This window comes from Dermochelys coriacea, chromosome 1 (assembly GCF_009764565.3).
Source record: "Dermochelys coriacea isolate rDerCor1 chromosome 1, rDerCor1.pri.v4, whole genome shotgun sequence".
NCBI classification, from domain to species: domain Eukaryota; kingdom Metazoa; phylum Chordata; order Testudines; family Dermochelyidae; genus Dermochelys; species Dermochelys coriacea.
In genome coordinates, this window is record NC_050068.2 from 257,215,610 (window position 1) to 257,231,743 (window position 16,134).

The window sequence follows — 16,134 nt, forward strand, 5'->3', positions numbered from 1 at the left end:
TCAACACAAGCACTCCTGGTGAGGACACGCACCGCCAACACATGGAGCACAGTTTGGACGAGCACAATGTAATAACTGCTGCAGCTGTATGCCAACGTAACTTAGATCAACATAATTTTGTAGTGTAGACTGAGAGTGTCCCAGCTAAATACAAGATCAAACACATAGTTTAGCATAAGTAGCACATATTCTAAGGGACTATTCAAGGTGAAGTGGCTTATTAACACCCCTGCAGTCATAGGACAAAAAGGAAGTTAGCGGGTTACAGATTGTTGTAATAAGCCATAAATCCAGTGTCCTTACTAAGACCATGATTCTAGACTGCTAAAGTATCTGTTCAATCTTCTGTTTAGCTCTGACACTCTAAATACCTTTCCTAGACCTGAAGAAGAGATCTGTGTCACTCAAAAGCTCGTCTCTCTCACCAACAGAAGTTGGCCCAAGCTATTACCTCACCCACCTTGTCTCTTTAATATCCTGGGACTGACATGGCTACAACAACACTGCCTACAACTGGAGAGTGTAGCCAGCAGACAAGCTGGTTCTTTGATACAAAAAATGCCCTTTGTTTCACTCCTCCCACTTTCCTTCATAAGAGGTTATACTGAGTTACTCCACCCTTGGTAAACATACACTAAGGGCCTTGGTGAGTATATTTGACTTCTATAGGTCATATTTTTTAAATCCACTTCTGAGAAACTCCTCTCCACTTCCTTACAGGAAACTGTGCTTCAGTCTACACAGACACAGCCCTATGATTTCTCAGGCAGACTAGTGAAGAGCAGCCAGAGAGGTAAGGGTCATAGCGTTTCATTAAGGCTTTCGATCTTGCAGACCTTATATCGAGGAAGGGGATATTGTTTTGCCTCCTGCTGACCTGTGGGCAAACTGGAAATTCCCTGTAAAATGTAAACCATTTACTATTGAAACGTAATGTGGTCTGTAGGGATTGTGCACATCCCCTTGTACTTACGCTTAAATCTTCCCTTCCTCTTAAATGCTATGTTTACTACCTCATCTCTTGACACTGACAGATTCCAGCAGCAGGGAGGTGGGGCTGTGCTGCCTGCTGAAAGGGGGTTGGAAGAGGCACATATCAGTATCAAGAATATCATGGCAAGAATATAGCTGGAAGAGGGCTGTGTGACGGGAAGAGAGAAGCATCTGTGCAGAATGTTGGGTCATTCACTTGTGTAGAGACCAGTGCAGTGCACTTTACTCATCAGTATTCTTGTGTGAATTGTTCTAAGGGCCATTAAAACCAAAGGGAGCTTTGCCATTGACTTCAGTGGTCACAGTTTGAGGCTTTCAAAGACAGCTAGCTAGAAAATTATATAACCTGACTGCCTTCTTTTGGAGAGTGCACAAGTCAGTGTTGAGACATGGTATGATGGGCACAAAGCTGCTGTGTAATAATCTAAGACCACCGGTATGTAATAATTCTCTGTACACTGCATTATTGAGGTTATTGGTTATTGAGATAGACTGCGTAACTTACACTGGGGTAGTGGAATGTTTATGGAACCGTATAATGCTCAAATTCAATGAGGACTGTTGGAAAAACAAGCAGGAAAGAAACATAATGGTCCCACATAAGAACAGAGCTTATATCTTGTCTCTAACAAAGATGCAAGACTTATTCTGCCAGGCTAGGAGACTAGTGATCAAAAGGTCTATAAATAGGGGAGTGATCAAAACACTACGCAGTCTTTAAAGGTGACGCTCTCTGAAGCAGGGGGAGAAATGATTTGTGAGCTAAAGCAACAGATTATGCAGGCCAGACCTTAGAGGTTTCAGGGTGTCAACAGGAAGCTTAGACCTACCTACCAACATCCCCATGTGGAAGAGTGTTAGATACCTGGTAAGCTAGACATGCATTAGTCTGTTTATTGTTTTAAGATATGTTTCATATGAAAAGTTCTTTGGTTCTAAATAAATAACACTCTGCTTTAGAAAGCCTGTTCTGTTCCTGGTAGCGAATACCACTGTCATTGGTCACACAGGGGACAGAAATGCAGGCACTGAAAATAATTCAGCCTGCTGAGGTAATCATGGCTAAAGCTACATTTTAGTCACGGGTATTTTTAGCAAAAGTCATGGTCAGGTCATAGGCAGTAAACAAAAATTCATGGCCAGTGACCTGTCCATGACTCATACTATATACCCCTGACTAAAACTTGGATGCTTTTTGGGGGGTTATGTGGCCCAGGGGTGCAGCAGCTGCTATGCGGGGGTGGCCTGGGGGCTCGCAGCCCAGGACTCCTACTGTTGCAGGAGGGGGGGACTGGCAGGCTCCCTACCTGGCTCCACACAGCTCCCAGAAGCGGCCGGTCTGTTCCAGTAGCCCCTAGGTGGAGGCGCAGCCAGTTGGGCTCCGTGCGCTGCCCCTGCCCCGAGTGCCCAATCTGCAGCTCCCATTGGCTGGGAACTGCAGCCAATGGGAGCTGCGGGGGAAGTGCCTGTGGGCGGAGGCAGCGCACACTGCACGGAGCCTCCTGGCCACGCCTCCACCTAGGAGTCAGGCATGCTGGCTGCTTCCAGGGAGCCCCTCCCCCCCCAAGGTAAGTGCCACCCAGAGCCCTCACCCCCTCGCATGCTCCAAACCCCTGCCTCAGCCCTGAGCCCCCTGCTGATGCTGAGGGGGAGGGGCGTGGTGGCCCGAGACTACCCCAGCAGCAGCCTGTATGGCAGCCCCTGAGCCAGCCTCACAGCCACTGCAGAAGTCATGGAAGTCCCAGAAAGTCACAGAATCCACGACCAGGGATGGCCCACAACATTTTGGTACCTGAGGCAGGGAGCTCAAATGACGTCCCCATGCCCCCTTGCTTGGGCCAAAACTTTGAAACTCTGGGTCCTAGTGGCGCCCCCCCCCCCCCACAGTCTGGCACCTGAGGCGGCCGCCTCAGTTTGCCTCATGGTAAGGCCAGCCCTGTCCATGACTTCCATGACAGACCCGCAGCCTTAATCATGGCTGATCACAGGGGAATGCAGCCAGGGCCTGTTCTGAGAGTGATAGAATCAGATGATTCCACCCTGAGAAAGGCAATGGCATGAGGCCCAAGACCAGAGCAGGGTGCACTCAAAGACAACAGGTGGGGGTTGGAGGTGCAGTTAGTCCAATGATTGTGGCATGTGGCTGTACCCCCAGGCAGGTTAAATTGTGCTGCACAGCAGCCACAGTTCCCCCAGGAGCTTTTTGTTATGTACTGAAACAGTTTCATTCCCTTGGAAGGCCCACCCTGCCTAGATACCAGATCAGTATTCTCACTCTAGTGCCTCCCAATGACACCAGTAAAATGGCAGGATTCAGCTGAAGGCCACTTGTGGTGGGGAAGGGGAGATAGGCAGGGAGTGGAGATTATCCTACCAAGGTGCCTGGGCCAACATCAGCTGAACAGCATGTGGTCAGTAGTCACATTTCACAGTTAACACCCATGCGCGGTATAAATACAGTGTCAAAACACGAGCCTGAGGTCCCGACCCAGGTACTTTCAGTTGGAGTGAAACTGCAGAACAGGTTGCTTTTGTTTGCCAAGCAGGAAATTAGGGCTCTTGCTTCCTCAGGGCCTGATCCTGACTGGTGCTGAACAGCTCAGCTCCCATTGAGTTCAGTGGCAGATGAGAGTACCCAGCCTCCAGCAGGAAGCACAAGGCACCTCCCAGGACAAGGCATCCACAACTGTTCCTCTTTGTGATTCCAGCAGGTCAGAGCTGCTAGTGCAATGAGAACAAGGCTGCGTCACAGTGTAAACAAACACCCTTTCTGTATCGCTGAATTTCTAACATCTTCGGGGAGGAGTTTGTACACTGCTCTAATGCTGCAGCAATGCGGTTGATTAAACTGAAAATTAAAATTCTTTTATTTTAATTTTAGCTACTCTTTGGAGACAACAGAGGTAGTAACAATAACCCAGTGCTTTGGGCTCATAGCACACATTTCAACTGAAGAGCTCAAAGCGCCTCAAAAGGAGGCACAGGAATAACCCCTCTTTTTGCAGATGGAGAAAACGAGGTGCAGAACAGTTAAGTGACTAGCTGAAACACACGCAGGGTGGGCAGAGTGGAATCACAATCAGGACCCGGGTCATACAGCTCCTACGTCCCTTTCTCATGCTGCCTCTCCAGCATCCAGTAGATCCGTCATCACCATTTCTTTCCCATAGCTGGGTGGCTGCCCCTCCCCACATCCTTATAGGCACTCATTTGATTTGCAGTGTGACAGATACTAATTACAGTGAGGCACTTGGACACCTCAACAGGGAATTTTCTTACCTGTAATTTGAGCTCTGCTCATTTGACCAGCAGAGCTGCAGACCTTTGCAATGCTAAAAGCCATGCTGGCTGCTAGCCAGTGCTATACCTAATTTCCATATTCACGTACACAGAATTTTAATCAGCTCTAAAAATAACCGTTTTAAAAAAAATTTTAAACAAAGCCCAGTAGATGTACACAGCGCTTGACAAAACACAAGGACCAAGATTTAAAACATCTCAGACCAGCGCTGCTGTCCTTGGCCAAGAGCTTCTAAAGCATCTGGTGATTTTGTGAGTGCAACTTGCAGTCCCTTAAAGGGGCTGGATTTTCACAGGAGGATGCTCAGTTCTTTCTGAAAATCAGCCCCCTTAAGGCATCTCAAGTTGGGCCCCCAAAATCACTACTGAAATTCTTTGCCCAAAGAGACTAGCACTGAGCTGAGATTTTAAATCCTCCGTTTCCTACATTCCATTATAGATTATTATTTGTATTACGGTACAGCCTAACGGCTCAGATGAGATCAAGACCATGCTGTGCTAGTCATTGAATAAATGCATAGTGAGAGTTTATAATCTGCTAACTATATAAACAAGTTAGTCAAAGGGGAAACTCAGGCATGAGGGTGTGACTTGCCCAAGGTCACCCAGCACAACAGTGGCAGAGATGGGAATAGCACCTCAATCTCCTGACTCCCAATCCAGATCCTCATCTACTAGACTAGAATTTCTCTGCTGAGGAGTCAATGACCCTCAGAGGAATCACAAAAGGCAATCAAGGTATGATGTGAAGCACTGAAAACTTAATTAGACTCTAAAGCTCCTCCAGTCCCCCCACCCACCCCCACGCTTACCCTTCAAGGTCAAATATTCAACCTCCTGAAACACACATATGGATACATGATGTAGGCTTGGTATTATTATCATCAATATAGTTAGTATAAAAGTAAGAGTAAAAAAATGTAAGGGGGGTGGTCAGGAAAACTTTTTCATTTGAATAAGGGGTTGCCAACCGGAAATAGTTGGAAAACACTGCACAAGAGCATGCTTCCACCCCACCGGCAGAATTAGACCTGTTTAAACCTGGTATATGTGAGAGGAGACTCAGGCCTTGTATGTGTAGTTGGACTCGTCTTGATCTAGATTAAAATGTCTCTCTAGATTTTAGACTTTAATGAAATGCAGTTTCAACAGGTCAGAATCTACTGTACGGAAAATGCCAACTATTACAAAATCCATTTATCTATCAGGAAACAACTATTGCTTCAAACATCAGCTGCAGTGCCAGACTCAACACTAATGTCTACACTACAAAATTAGGTCAATTTTATAGAAGTCAATTCTTAGAAATCGATTTTATACAGTCGATTGTGTATGTCCCCACTAAGCGCATTAAGTCGGTGGAGTGCATCCTCAATACCATGGCTAGCATTGACTTATGAGGTGGTGCACTATGAGTAGCTATCCCACAGTTCCTGCAGTCTCTGCTACCCATTGGAATTCTGGATTAAGCTCCCAGTGCCTGATGGGGCAAAAACATTGTCGCGGGTGGTTCTGGGGATCTGTCGTCAGTCGCCTCTCCCTCCTTCCTTCCCTCCCTCCATGAAAGCAATGGCAGACAATTGTTTCATGCCTTTTTTCCTGGATTACCCATGCAGATGCCATACCACGGCAAGCATGGAGCCTGCTGAGCTCACCGCTGCTGTTGTGAGCATTGTAAACACCTCGTGCATTATCCTGGAGTATGTGCAGAACCGGGCTAAGAGATGCCAGCACGAGGACAACTGTGATGAGGACACGGACACAGACGTTCCAGAAAGCATGCATTCCTGAAAGCACGGGGTGTGGCAATTGGGACATCATGGTGGCAGTGGGGGTGGTTGATACAGTGGAACGCCGATTCTTGGCCCTGCAAACAAGCACAGACTAGTGGGACCGCATAGTGTTGCAGGTATGGGATGATTCACAGTGGCTGCAAAACTTTTGCATGCGTAAGGCCACTTTCCTTGAACTTTGTGAGTTGCTTTTCCCCGCCTTGAAGCGCAGGAATACCAAGATGAGAGCTGCCCTGACAGTTGAGAAGCGAGTGGCAATAGCCCTGTGGAAGCTTGCAATGCCTGACTGTTACCGGTCAGTCGGGAATCAATTTGGAGTCGGCAAGTCTACTGTGGGGACTGCTGTGATCCAAGTAGCCAATGCAATCACTGACGTTCTGTTATCAAGGGTAGTGACTCTGGGAAATGTGCAGGTCATAGTGGATGGCTTTGCTGCCATGGTGTTCCCTAACTGTGGTGGGGTGATAGACGGAACAAATATCCCTATCTTGGCACAGGACCATCTTGCCAACCAGTACGTAAACCGCAAAGGGTACTTCTCAATGGTGCTGCAAGCACTGATGGATCACAAGGGACATCAACATGGGATGGCTGGGAAAGGTGCATGATGCTCACATCTTTAGGAACTCTGGGCTGTTCAAGCAGTTGCAAGAAGGGACTTACTTTCCAGACCAGAAAATTACCATTGGGGATGTTAAAATGCCAGTAGTTATCTTTGGGGACCCAGCCTACCTCTTGCTCCCATGGCTCATGAAGCTGTACACAGGCAGCTTGGACAGTAGTAAGGAGTTCAACTATAAGCTGAGCAAGTGCAGAATGGTGGAAGAATGTGCCTTTGGATGTTTAAAAGCTCGCTGGCGCTGTTTGCTGACTAGGTTAGACCTCAGTGCAATCAACATTCCCATTGTTATTGCAGCTTGCTGTGTGCTCTATAATATCTGTGAGAGTAAGGGGGAGACATTTATGGTGGGGTGGGAGTTTGAGACAAATCACCTGGCAGCTGATTTTGAGCAGCCAGACACCAGGGTGATTAGAAGAGCACAGCTAGGTGCACTGCGCATCAGAGAGGCTTTGAAAACCAGTTTCATGACTGGCCAGGCTTCAGTGTGACAGTTGTGTGTGTTTCTCTTTGCTGCAAACCCACTCCCTGTAAGCCAGCCACCCTCCCACCTTCGATCACAACTGGCAAAGGAAATAAAGTAACTATTGTTTTGAAACCATGCATTCTTTATTGATTGATTAAAAGAAAGTGAGATAACTGACAAGGTAGCCAGGGTGAGGTGGGGTGGGGTGGGGGGAGGAGGGAAGGACAAGGCCACATTGCTTATTGTAGCCACACTACAAATCAAAACTGTTTGAATGACAGCCTTCTGTTGCTTGGGCCCTCCTCTGGAGTGGAGTGGCTGGGTGCCCTGAGGGGGCCCCTCCACATTCTTGGGCCTCTGGGAGAGGAGGATATGGAACTTGGGGAGGAGGGCAGGCGGTTATACAATGGATGCAGCAGGGGTCTGTGCTCTTGTTGGCTTTCCTGCAACTCCAACAGATGCTTCATCATGTTCGTTTGCTCCCCCATTAGCCTCAGCATTGCCTCCTGCCTCTGCTCTTCTCGCTAACTTAATGCTTTCCTGGCCTCTGCCACTGAATGCCGCCATGCATTAAGCTGTGCCCTATTAGTGCAGGAGGACTGCATGAGCTTGAAAAACATGTCATCGCGTGTGCATTTTTTTCACCTTCTTATCTGCGATAACCTCAGTGATGGAGATAATAGGGAGCGCATAGAAACATTTGCACCTGGGGGGAGATAAAAAGGGAGAGTAAAATTTAAGATGATACATTTCTGAGAACAAAAGGGAGACTCTTTCACAGTGAATCAAACAATTCACAGCAAACAGCACATGTGCTTTAGGTACAAGACCGCATTTTGTCTTTTATACTGAGTGCCTGCCGGTATGGTGACACATCACAAATGGCTGGGCAACAGAATTCGGTTTCCAGGCAGCCATGGTAAGCCTTTTGGTATGTGGGATAGGCTTCTTACGCCTTCATAACATGTGGGAATGGTTTCAAACTGCAGCGCTATCCTTTCCCATAGCAAGCAATGCCGGCTGGGTTTCACATTTAAAAGGAGGGGCTGCAGTTTTCGGGTAGATGTGCAGCACACACCTCCCCTCATCCCACCATGTGGCTATTCTCTGAGATGATCCCTTCACCCCTCCCCCCACCGTGTGGCTATTCTCTGGGATGATCCCTTCACCCCTTCCTCCGCCGTGTGGCTATTCTCCGGGATGATCCCTTTTAGCCAAGCACAAACAACCCAGCATGAATGGGGTCCTTTTACTGTTCCCTTACAAAAATTCCCCTATTTCAACCAAGTGACCATGAATGATATCACTCTCCTAAGGCTAACACAGAAAGATATAGCCCAAATGTTGCTTGAATGTGACCAAAACCCAGGACCATTCGCTGCCATGCTTTGTGCTGCAAGGATTCCAGAGTACTTGCTACTGGCTTGGCGTGGTAAAGTGTCCTACTGTTGAGGATGAAATAAGGCAGCCCTCACCAGAAACCTTCTACAAATGCTTTCAGAGTACCTCCAGGAGAGCTTCATGGCAATGTCCCCGGAGGATTCCCACTCCATCCCCAGACATGTTAACAGACTTTTCCAGTTGCTGTACTGGCTGAGAATGCGTCCCAGTTCTTCAGGGTGAATCAAACATTAAACACTATTGCTTTTAAACCCTGTACTGTAGTTACAAATGTGCACTCACCAGAGGTGCCTTCTCCAGCTTAAGGGCCGGGTATCCCGCTTTGGGAGGGTATTGGCTCCAGGGTGATGAAAAGGTCCTGGATGCTGGAGAGAACGGATTCACCACTTGCCTGCTGCGCAGTCTCCTCATCATCATCCACAAAATCCTCCTCCCTGTTGCATGAGACTTCCCCCTTGCAGGTGTCCATGGACAGTGTTGGGATAGTGGTAGGGTCCCCCCCTAGAATGCCATGCAGCTGATCATAGAAGCGTCATGTATGGGGCTCTGACCCAGAGTGACTGTTTGCCTCCTTTGTCTTTTGGTAGGCTTGCCTGAGCTCCTTAACTTTCACGCGGCACTGCTGTGTCCCTCTGTTGTAGCCTCTGTCCATCATGCCCTGTGTGATTTTGGCATATATATTTGCATTTCTTCTTTTTATTGGAGTTCTGCCTGCACAGAGTCTTCTCCCTATACAGCAATCAGATCCAATGTCTCCCTTTCAGTCCATGCTGGAACTAGTTTGCAATTCTGGGGGGACTGCATGGTCACCTGTGCTGCTGAGCTCGCCACGCTGACCAAACAGGAAATGAAATTCAAAATTTCCCGGGGCTTTTCCTGTGTACCTGACTAGTGCATCGGAGTTGAAAATGCTGTCCAGAGCGGTCACCATGGAGCACTCTGGGATAGCTCCCGGAGGCCAATAATGTCGATTTGCATCTGCACTACCCCAAATTTGACCCAGCAAGGTCGATTTTAGTGCTACTCCCCTCACCGGGGAGGAGTACAGAAGTTGATTTTAAGAACCCTTTAGGTCGACAGAACGGGGGTAGTTGTGTAGATGCATTCATTTTAAAATCAGCCTAATGCAGCTAAATTCGACCTAACCCCATAGTGTAGACCAGGGCTAAGGGCCTTTGCATCCACTCAAATTGCATCTTGGTTCTGGCTTTTACCACAAATGTAAACCAGGTTTCATGCTTTCAAAATTCACAATCCTGTCTTCTTAGTGACCCAATTTTACATTGAACCTTTAAATGTAATAATTTATTTACCCTTTATTTCAACTAATTCTAATTAACCTAACTCAGGGGTGGCCAACCTGAGCCTGAGAAGGAGTCAAAATTTACCAATGTGCATTGCCGAAGAGCCACAGTAATATATCAGCAGCCCCTCATCAGCTCCCCCACCCCCAATCACCACCCCCAGCACCTCCTCCTCCCTCCCCATGCATCCTGCCCTCCGTGATCAGCTGTTTTGCAGTGTACAGGAGGCTCTGGGATGGAGGGAGGAGGAGCAAGGGTGCAGCAGGCTCAGGAAAGAGCAGGGGCCTTGGGATAACGGGTGGACTGGGGGGGGGCTTGGGGTTGAGCAGTGGAAAGTTGGCACCTGTAGCTCCAGCCCCAGAGTCAGCACCTATGCAAGGAGCCACATATTAACTTCTGAAGAGCCGCATGCAGCTCCGGAGGCACAGGTTGGCCACCCCTGACCTAACTACTTCTAGATGTACCTACTATAAAGGGTGACCAGCACATCCCTTGGCCCGTGCCAATTCCCGCAGCCCCCATTGGCCTGGAATGGCAAACCACGGCCAGTAGGAGCTGCGATCAGCTGAACCTGCATACGCTGCAGGTAAACAAACCGTCCCAGCCTGCCAGCGGATTTCCCTGATGGGCTGCATGCCAAAGGTTGCTGATCCCTGGATTAGCCTCTCTTCAAGCCAGGAAGAGTCATTTTAAATTCACAGGGATATTTAACATAGAGATTACTAAGAGCAGCAACATCAATCCCCTGCATAACCAAGTGATCGCAAGTTACCAATAAAAGCGTTACAGATTTCAAGCTGTTAGCAACATCAACAGCTAGATTTCCCACAACATACCTGCGGCTGCCAACAAAAGGGAGAATTTGTGCCAGTTATGATGGTGATTTTGTGATGGCTGGGCATGTTCCACTAGCAAACTAAAATGGAACCCTGCCTTCCCACTAAACTCATTCCACATGCAACACTTGTTTCTTCTGTTGATTCACTCTAAACCATTTTTCCCTCCTACTCTTCCTTTCACCAGGGTGGAAGCCCCTCTTTTTCTCTGCATGAAAGGTGCTGAAGGACTGCAACATAAACTAAGTCACAAAGATTGCACCTGGTATTTTCACCCGATAAGATGGCCTCGGGAACATTCAATACTTATGAAGGTATCCCTGCTCCTGCCACTGCGCTATTTCTCTTTCCTTCTGTTTTCATGATTCAGAATGGGAAATGCATGCATTCTTTTAAAAGCAGGTCTGAAGACACTCCAGTCTGATGTTGTTTTTAATCTTAGAAAACATTGATGACCACGATTTTCAATATGATGGCAGCCTGGGGATCTCAGAGCTTTTGCAGGAGAAAATGTATACTGAGGAGCTGCAGAGCTTGTTTCCTGAGGGGTACAACTATGAGGAAATGTTGCGGGACGTGATGGACCTTGAGAGGTAAGCAAGAGAAATGTTGGTCAAAAAAGAATTCTCACACACAGAGGCTGGTCAGCTGTCTCCTGATAACACCTCACCCCCAATTGAATAGCACCCAGGTCCCTTCATCCATGACAGCCCTGGGTGTTGCCTCCATTTTATTTGTTATCGGTGAACAGTTTCAGATTTATTAGCACCAGTGAGGATGTATAAAGCAGAAACAGTTCTCTGCCAGCAGGCTCAGTTCAGGGAAAGGATAAGCTTCATCGCTATGCAGAGCAAGAGAGAGGAATAGAAGGTGCCAGAGAGAACATCCCAGTGCCTCAGAGTAGTGGTTCTCAACCTTTTTGGGCTCAGGACCCATTTGTAAATGTTTATGCCCAGTCGTAACCCAGTAAATAGTCTGGGGTCTGGGGTGGTTTTGGTCAGGTTCTGCACCCCGGAGGGTTGGGTCCTGCCCAGCACTCACCCCACAATGGCAGCTCCTGCACCTCCTGTGCTGTGGGGCTGGCTGGGCTTGAATCTCTGCTCCAGGCATTGCAACCTCTGGGGTTGCAACACCACTCAGGTTTGGCCCCGCACCTCTGACTAGACCAAATTTGTCTGAGTGGAGCTCTGACCTGCTTCATGGGGTTGCAGTGCCACTCACTCAAATTTGGCCTGCCCGGACTCCCATCATCATGACAGCTGGGCCAAACCTGCATGGTGCCGCTCCCCTGGAGGTTGCAGTGCCAGGAGCAGGGATGCGAACCCAGCCAGCCCCGTGAGACAGAAGCCCCAGGAGCTGCCACATGACCTTTTGAAACATTCTAGTGACCCAATTTTGGGTCCCAACCCACAGGTTGAGAAAATTTGCAGCAGTATCAACATTTGGCAGGCAGGACAGATCAGTGATCCGAGGGCTGTGGGGTTTGGGAAGGAGGAGATCCCTGTTGGGGTATTATGGAGGCAAAATCTCACCAACAAGGGATCTGGGGAGCAGAACTCCCTCCTCCCCCAAAGACAATGCAACTGTGTGTGGCTTTCTCCCCTCTTCCCCACTTGTGCCAGGCCCCTCTGTCCAGCCAAACAAAAGCGGGAACAAAAAAAACCAAAATGATGAGGGTTCCCCCAAGCCACCCTGAAGGGTATGGTGTAAGGAGGATAAATACATTAAGAATAGGAGGCACTCGGTGCTATTGGCAATGTAGGCCAGATAAGTATGTAAGGGATAGCGTCTATGTCTAAACTTACAATGTTGCAATTGCACCACTGTAAGGTTTCAATGTGGACACTTACTACAGTAAGGGAGAGGCTCTCCTGTTGCTGTAGTTAATCCACCTCCTTGAGAGGCGGTATTTTGGTGGACATAAGAATTCTTCCATCAACCTAGCACAGCCTACACATGGACTTGGGTCGGCTTAACTCCATTACTCAGGGAGATGGATTTTCACACCCCTGAGCGATGTAGCTGGGTTGATCTAATTTTCTAGTGTAGACTAGCCCAGGGATACTTGCTCAGTTTACAAGACTGGCAGTATCGTTATTATTTGAATTCTAATAGCACCTAGAGATTCCAACCAAGACTGAAACTCCATTGTGCTGGGCATTGTATCACACAAGTTAGCAGACAGTCCCTGCCCCAAAGAGATTACAGTCAAGGCAAAGGGTGGTGGGGAAACAGAGGCCCAGAGGTAAAGTGACTTGTCCAAGGTCACCCAGCTGGTAAGTGGCAGAGCCAAAATAAGCATCAGGTATCTCCTAAGTCCCAGTACAGTACCTTAGCCATTAGAACACACAGTCTCTACACAAGTCAGAAAATATTTTCATTGCCATGAATAGCTATGACTCTGATACACATAAGGGAACAGATCTGCTGAGGAAGAAGGGGCCATTTTTAACAGTCACTTTTCACCGCACAACTATAAGGTCTCTTGCAGTGACCAAAATATACCTTTGGCTTCTAATAGATCTGAAGGAATCATCCCCTGGGAAGAGAGTGCAAGTGAAGATATCATGGTCTTTCTGAAGCAGTTCCCTGACCAGAGAAAGGAGATAGAGAAGTGTATCCTGTGCCTTAAGGATATGGCAGACAACATTGATGAGACCCATAAGAACTGCACCATTGCCAACATGGCCGCGAACTCCACGAGCCTGGCATCCGGCATCTTGACCATCCTTGGGCTGACCTTAGCACCACTGACGGCAGGGGGGAGTTTGGCTCTCACAGCAACTGGGATTGGCCTAGGGGCAGCAGCAGCAGCTACCAGCATTTCTGTAAGCATATATGAGAACATCAGCAATTTGAAGGAAAGGAGCAAAGCCAATGACCTGCTGGTGGAATGCCAAAGCAACTTGAAAACACTGTCCCTTCCTGATGAAGTGGATTTCAGACCCAAATTCTCTCCAAAGAGTGAGGCCATGGGCAAACACCTGAAACCTCTCCTTTCCACCGCTAGTAAAATTCCAGAGGTAGTATACAAAAGCGTTAAGGGGATAAAAACCAACGTAAGAGCATTCAAAGTGGTGAAAGCTAACCCTGGTTTGAAGGCCTTAGCAAAACGGCTCACCACGGCTGGGAGTGCAGCCCGAAACTCAGCAAAGGGGACCAAGCAAGTGCAAAAAGCGTTAGGTGGGACCACCCTTGCCATGTCCAAAAGTGCAAGGGTGTTCGGTGCCACAGCAGCAGGAGTTTTTGTCTTGTTTGATGCCTACAGTCTCGTGAAAGACTCCATCCATTTAACTGAGGGGGCGAAGGTGAAGGCTGCAGCAGATATAAGAGAAAAAGCTAGCCACCTTGAAAAGGACCTTCAGAATCTCAGTGAGCTGTATGTGGAGCTGAAAGGCATGGTGTATGAATAGATGAGACACAAGTTCCTATTTCCAGCACTGGGCCAGGAGAAGAACCAAGCCATAAGGGGAGGGGAGATCGTGGTAGGAAGTCAAAGCCCCCAAAAGATGATGCCAATTAATAAGGAGATCCCAGCTCCACTTTGACCAAAAGCATCAAACAATCTGAACAGTTCAAAGAGACTGATACCGTAATTCAATCCCTTCTGTGTTTGGAATTCAGTGAAAGGATCAGGAGATGTCGTGCTACTGAACAACATTTTGTTGGTTCAGAACCTGGGACACCATGACTCATCCTGCTAGGAGTTTATCCTATTTTGCCTATGCTTAAGAGACAGCAACAATATCCTATATGCACGTGTGAGAGATCTGCTCAAGAGAGAAATTACAAGAGCAGTAACTGCTTTTCAAATGAACTTGTAAAGCATTAAACTTCTTCCTTTCTGTTTTGAGTGTATTAGCTTTCTTGCCCACATCTGTAATGCTCACTGAAGCGTTTTAATTCACCTCAGCAAAAGATAGAAATACCTGAGATATTTGTGCCTGGCCACCATTATTTTTATATTAGAGTAGAACATACTTGCCTCAACGGTAGGTGTTGTACAGACTCAGTGGAAACTGGGGCTGGGTGTGAAGAGAAGGCATGAGGGAGGGAGAAATTTCTCCAGTGTTCTGAAACTCACCCCCATCTGCAACAGCATCCGGAGAAGGGAAGATTCCCCCAACTCCCTTCACTGAAAATTAAAGCCATGCTGTGGAGTCCTTGCAGTTCTAGCTTAACCAACCACACAGCCATGAAGTAGCATGGAGCGTAGCAAAGCAGTGTTTCTGGAAGGTGGAGTGTCAAAGCTTTTACATTTCAGGGGAGGGGAACACCCTCACTCTAACAGAGAAGAGACTAATGAGTTCTTTCGGGCTCAGCCAGCACTAACTAGGAACCAATATACGTGCATCCATACCCTCAGGAGCAGGGTACCAAGAGGGAGCTGAGAGGATGTACAGACAGCAACTTAGAAAAAAAGGAAGGCTGTATCAGCCCTTGAAGGGAAAACAAGAGAAAGCCAGTGCCCTAGAGAATGCACCCTGTACAGCAGCTATGACATTGCTCCCATGTCCTGCCTTTGAAACCAACAGACCGGACCTGGCAAAAGAGGGGTTTATTGGTATTTTATGCCGTGAAGAGTTAAGACTAAGCAGAGCTAGCTCGGCAGCCATACGAAACCCTAGCTGTGCACATGTATTTCCCATTAGACATATGCAGTTTAATTCCTGACTCATTATGAATGATTTAAAAATGTGTCTGAAAAAAATTAATCCAACTGGAAGATAAAGCTGTAGTCTGAAAGGAGCAGACATGGAAATTAAAAAACGTTCTTTTAAAATTATATAATATAATATAAATGGAGGAGCACTGAGGGCATCGCGTGCACTTTGTTTCCAATTTAAAAATACACGTTGCAGTGGCAAAAACCTACACATAAACCCCCAGAGCCAGCTCTGCCATTCAGAAAGCGCATCCTAGAATATATGATTTATTATTTGTACTGCAGTAGATCCTAGAGGCTCCAGAACAGGTTCAGGCCCCCACTGTACTAGCTAGGATCAATATGGCAAAACAGACACAATTCATATGATGCCCATTCCCAGAACAGATTGCCCAGATGGTTGTGACATTGAGGTCACATGCCAAATCCAAGACTTTACTGCAAACTGGGGGAGTAGGAGAGGGGAAAGTTGGGGAGGGTGACCCATGGCCTGACCTTCAACTCCTAGCAGGCTGAGGAGGGAACTAGTCAGACTGTTGGTACATTCAGAATAGCTAACTTATTGTGACATCAAAATCATAGGTGAAAGCCAGGTTGCCAAGAAAGGAAGATTTCAGAGTAGCAGCCGTGTTAGTCTGTATTCGCAAAAAGAAAAGGAGTACTTGTGGCACCTTAGAGACTAACAAATTTATTTGAGCATAAGCTTTCGTGAGCTACAGCTCACTTCATCGAAAGGGAGAATAACCTTTCCACCAA

At 47.5% G+C, this 16,134-nt stretch overlaps 1 protein-coding gene across 1 annotated transcript; it reads left to right on the forward strand.

Moving 5' to 3' along the window:
- Window positions 1-645: 645 nt before the first annotated feature.
- Window positions 646-15,321, forward strand: LOC119856729 (apolipoprotein L6-like). Its single transcript, XM_038404722.2, has 4 exons — window positions 646-793; window positions 10,900-11,026; window positions 11,155-11,305; window positions 13,234-15,321. Exons 2-4 carry the CDS (start codon window positions 10,996-10,998, stop codon window positions 14,123-14,125), a joined length of 1,074 nt encoding a protein of 357 aa, XP_038260650.1. The 5' UTR covers window positions 646-793; window positions 10,900-10,995; the 3' UTR covers window positions 14,126-15,321.
- The last annotated feature ends 813 nt before the right edge of the window (window positions 15,322-16,134 follow it).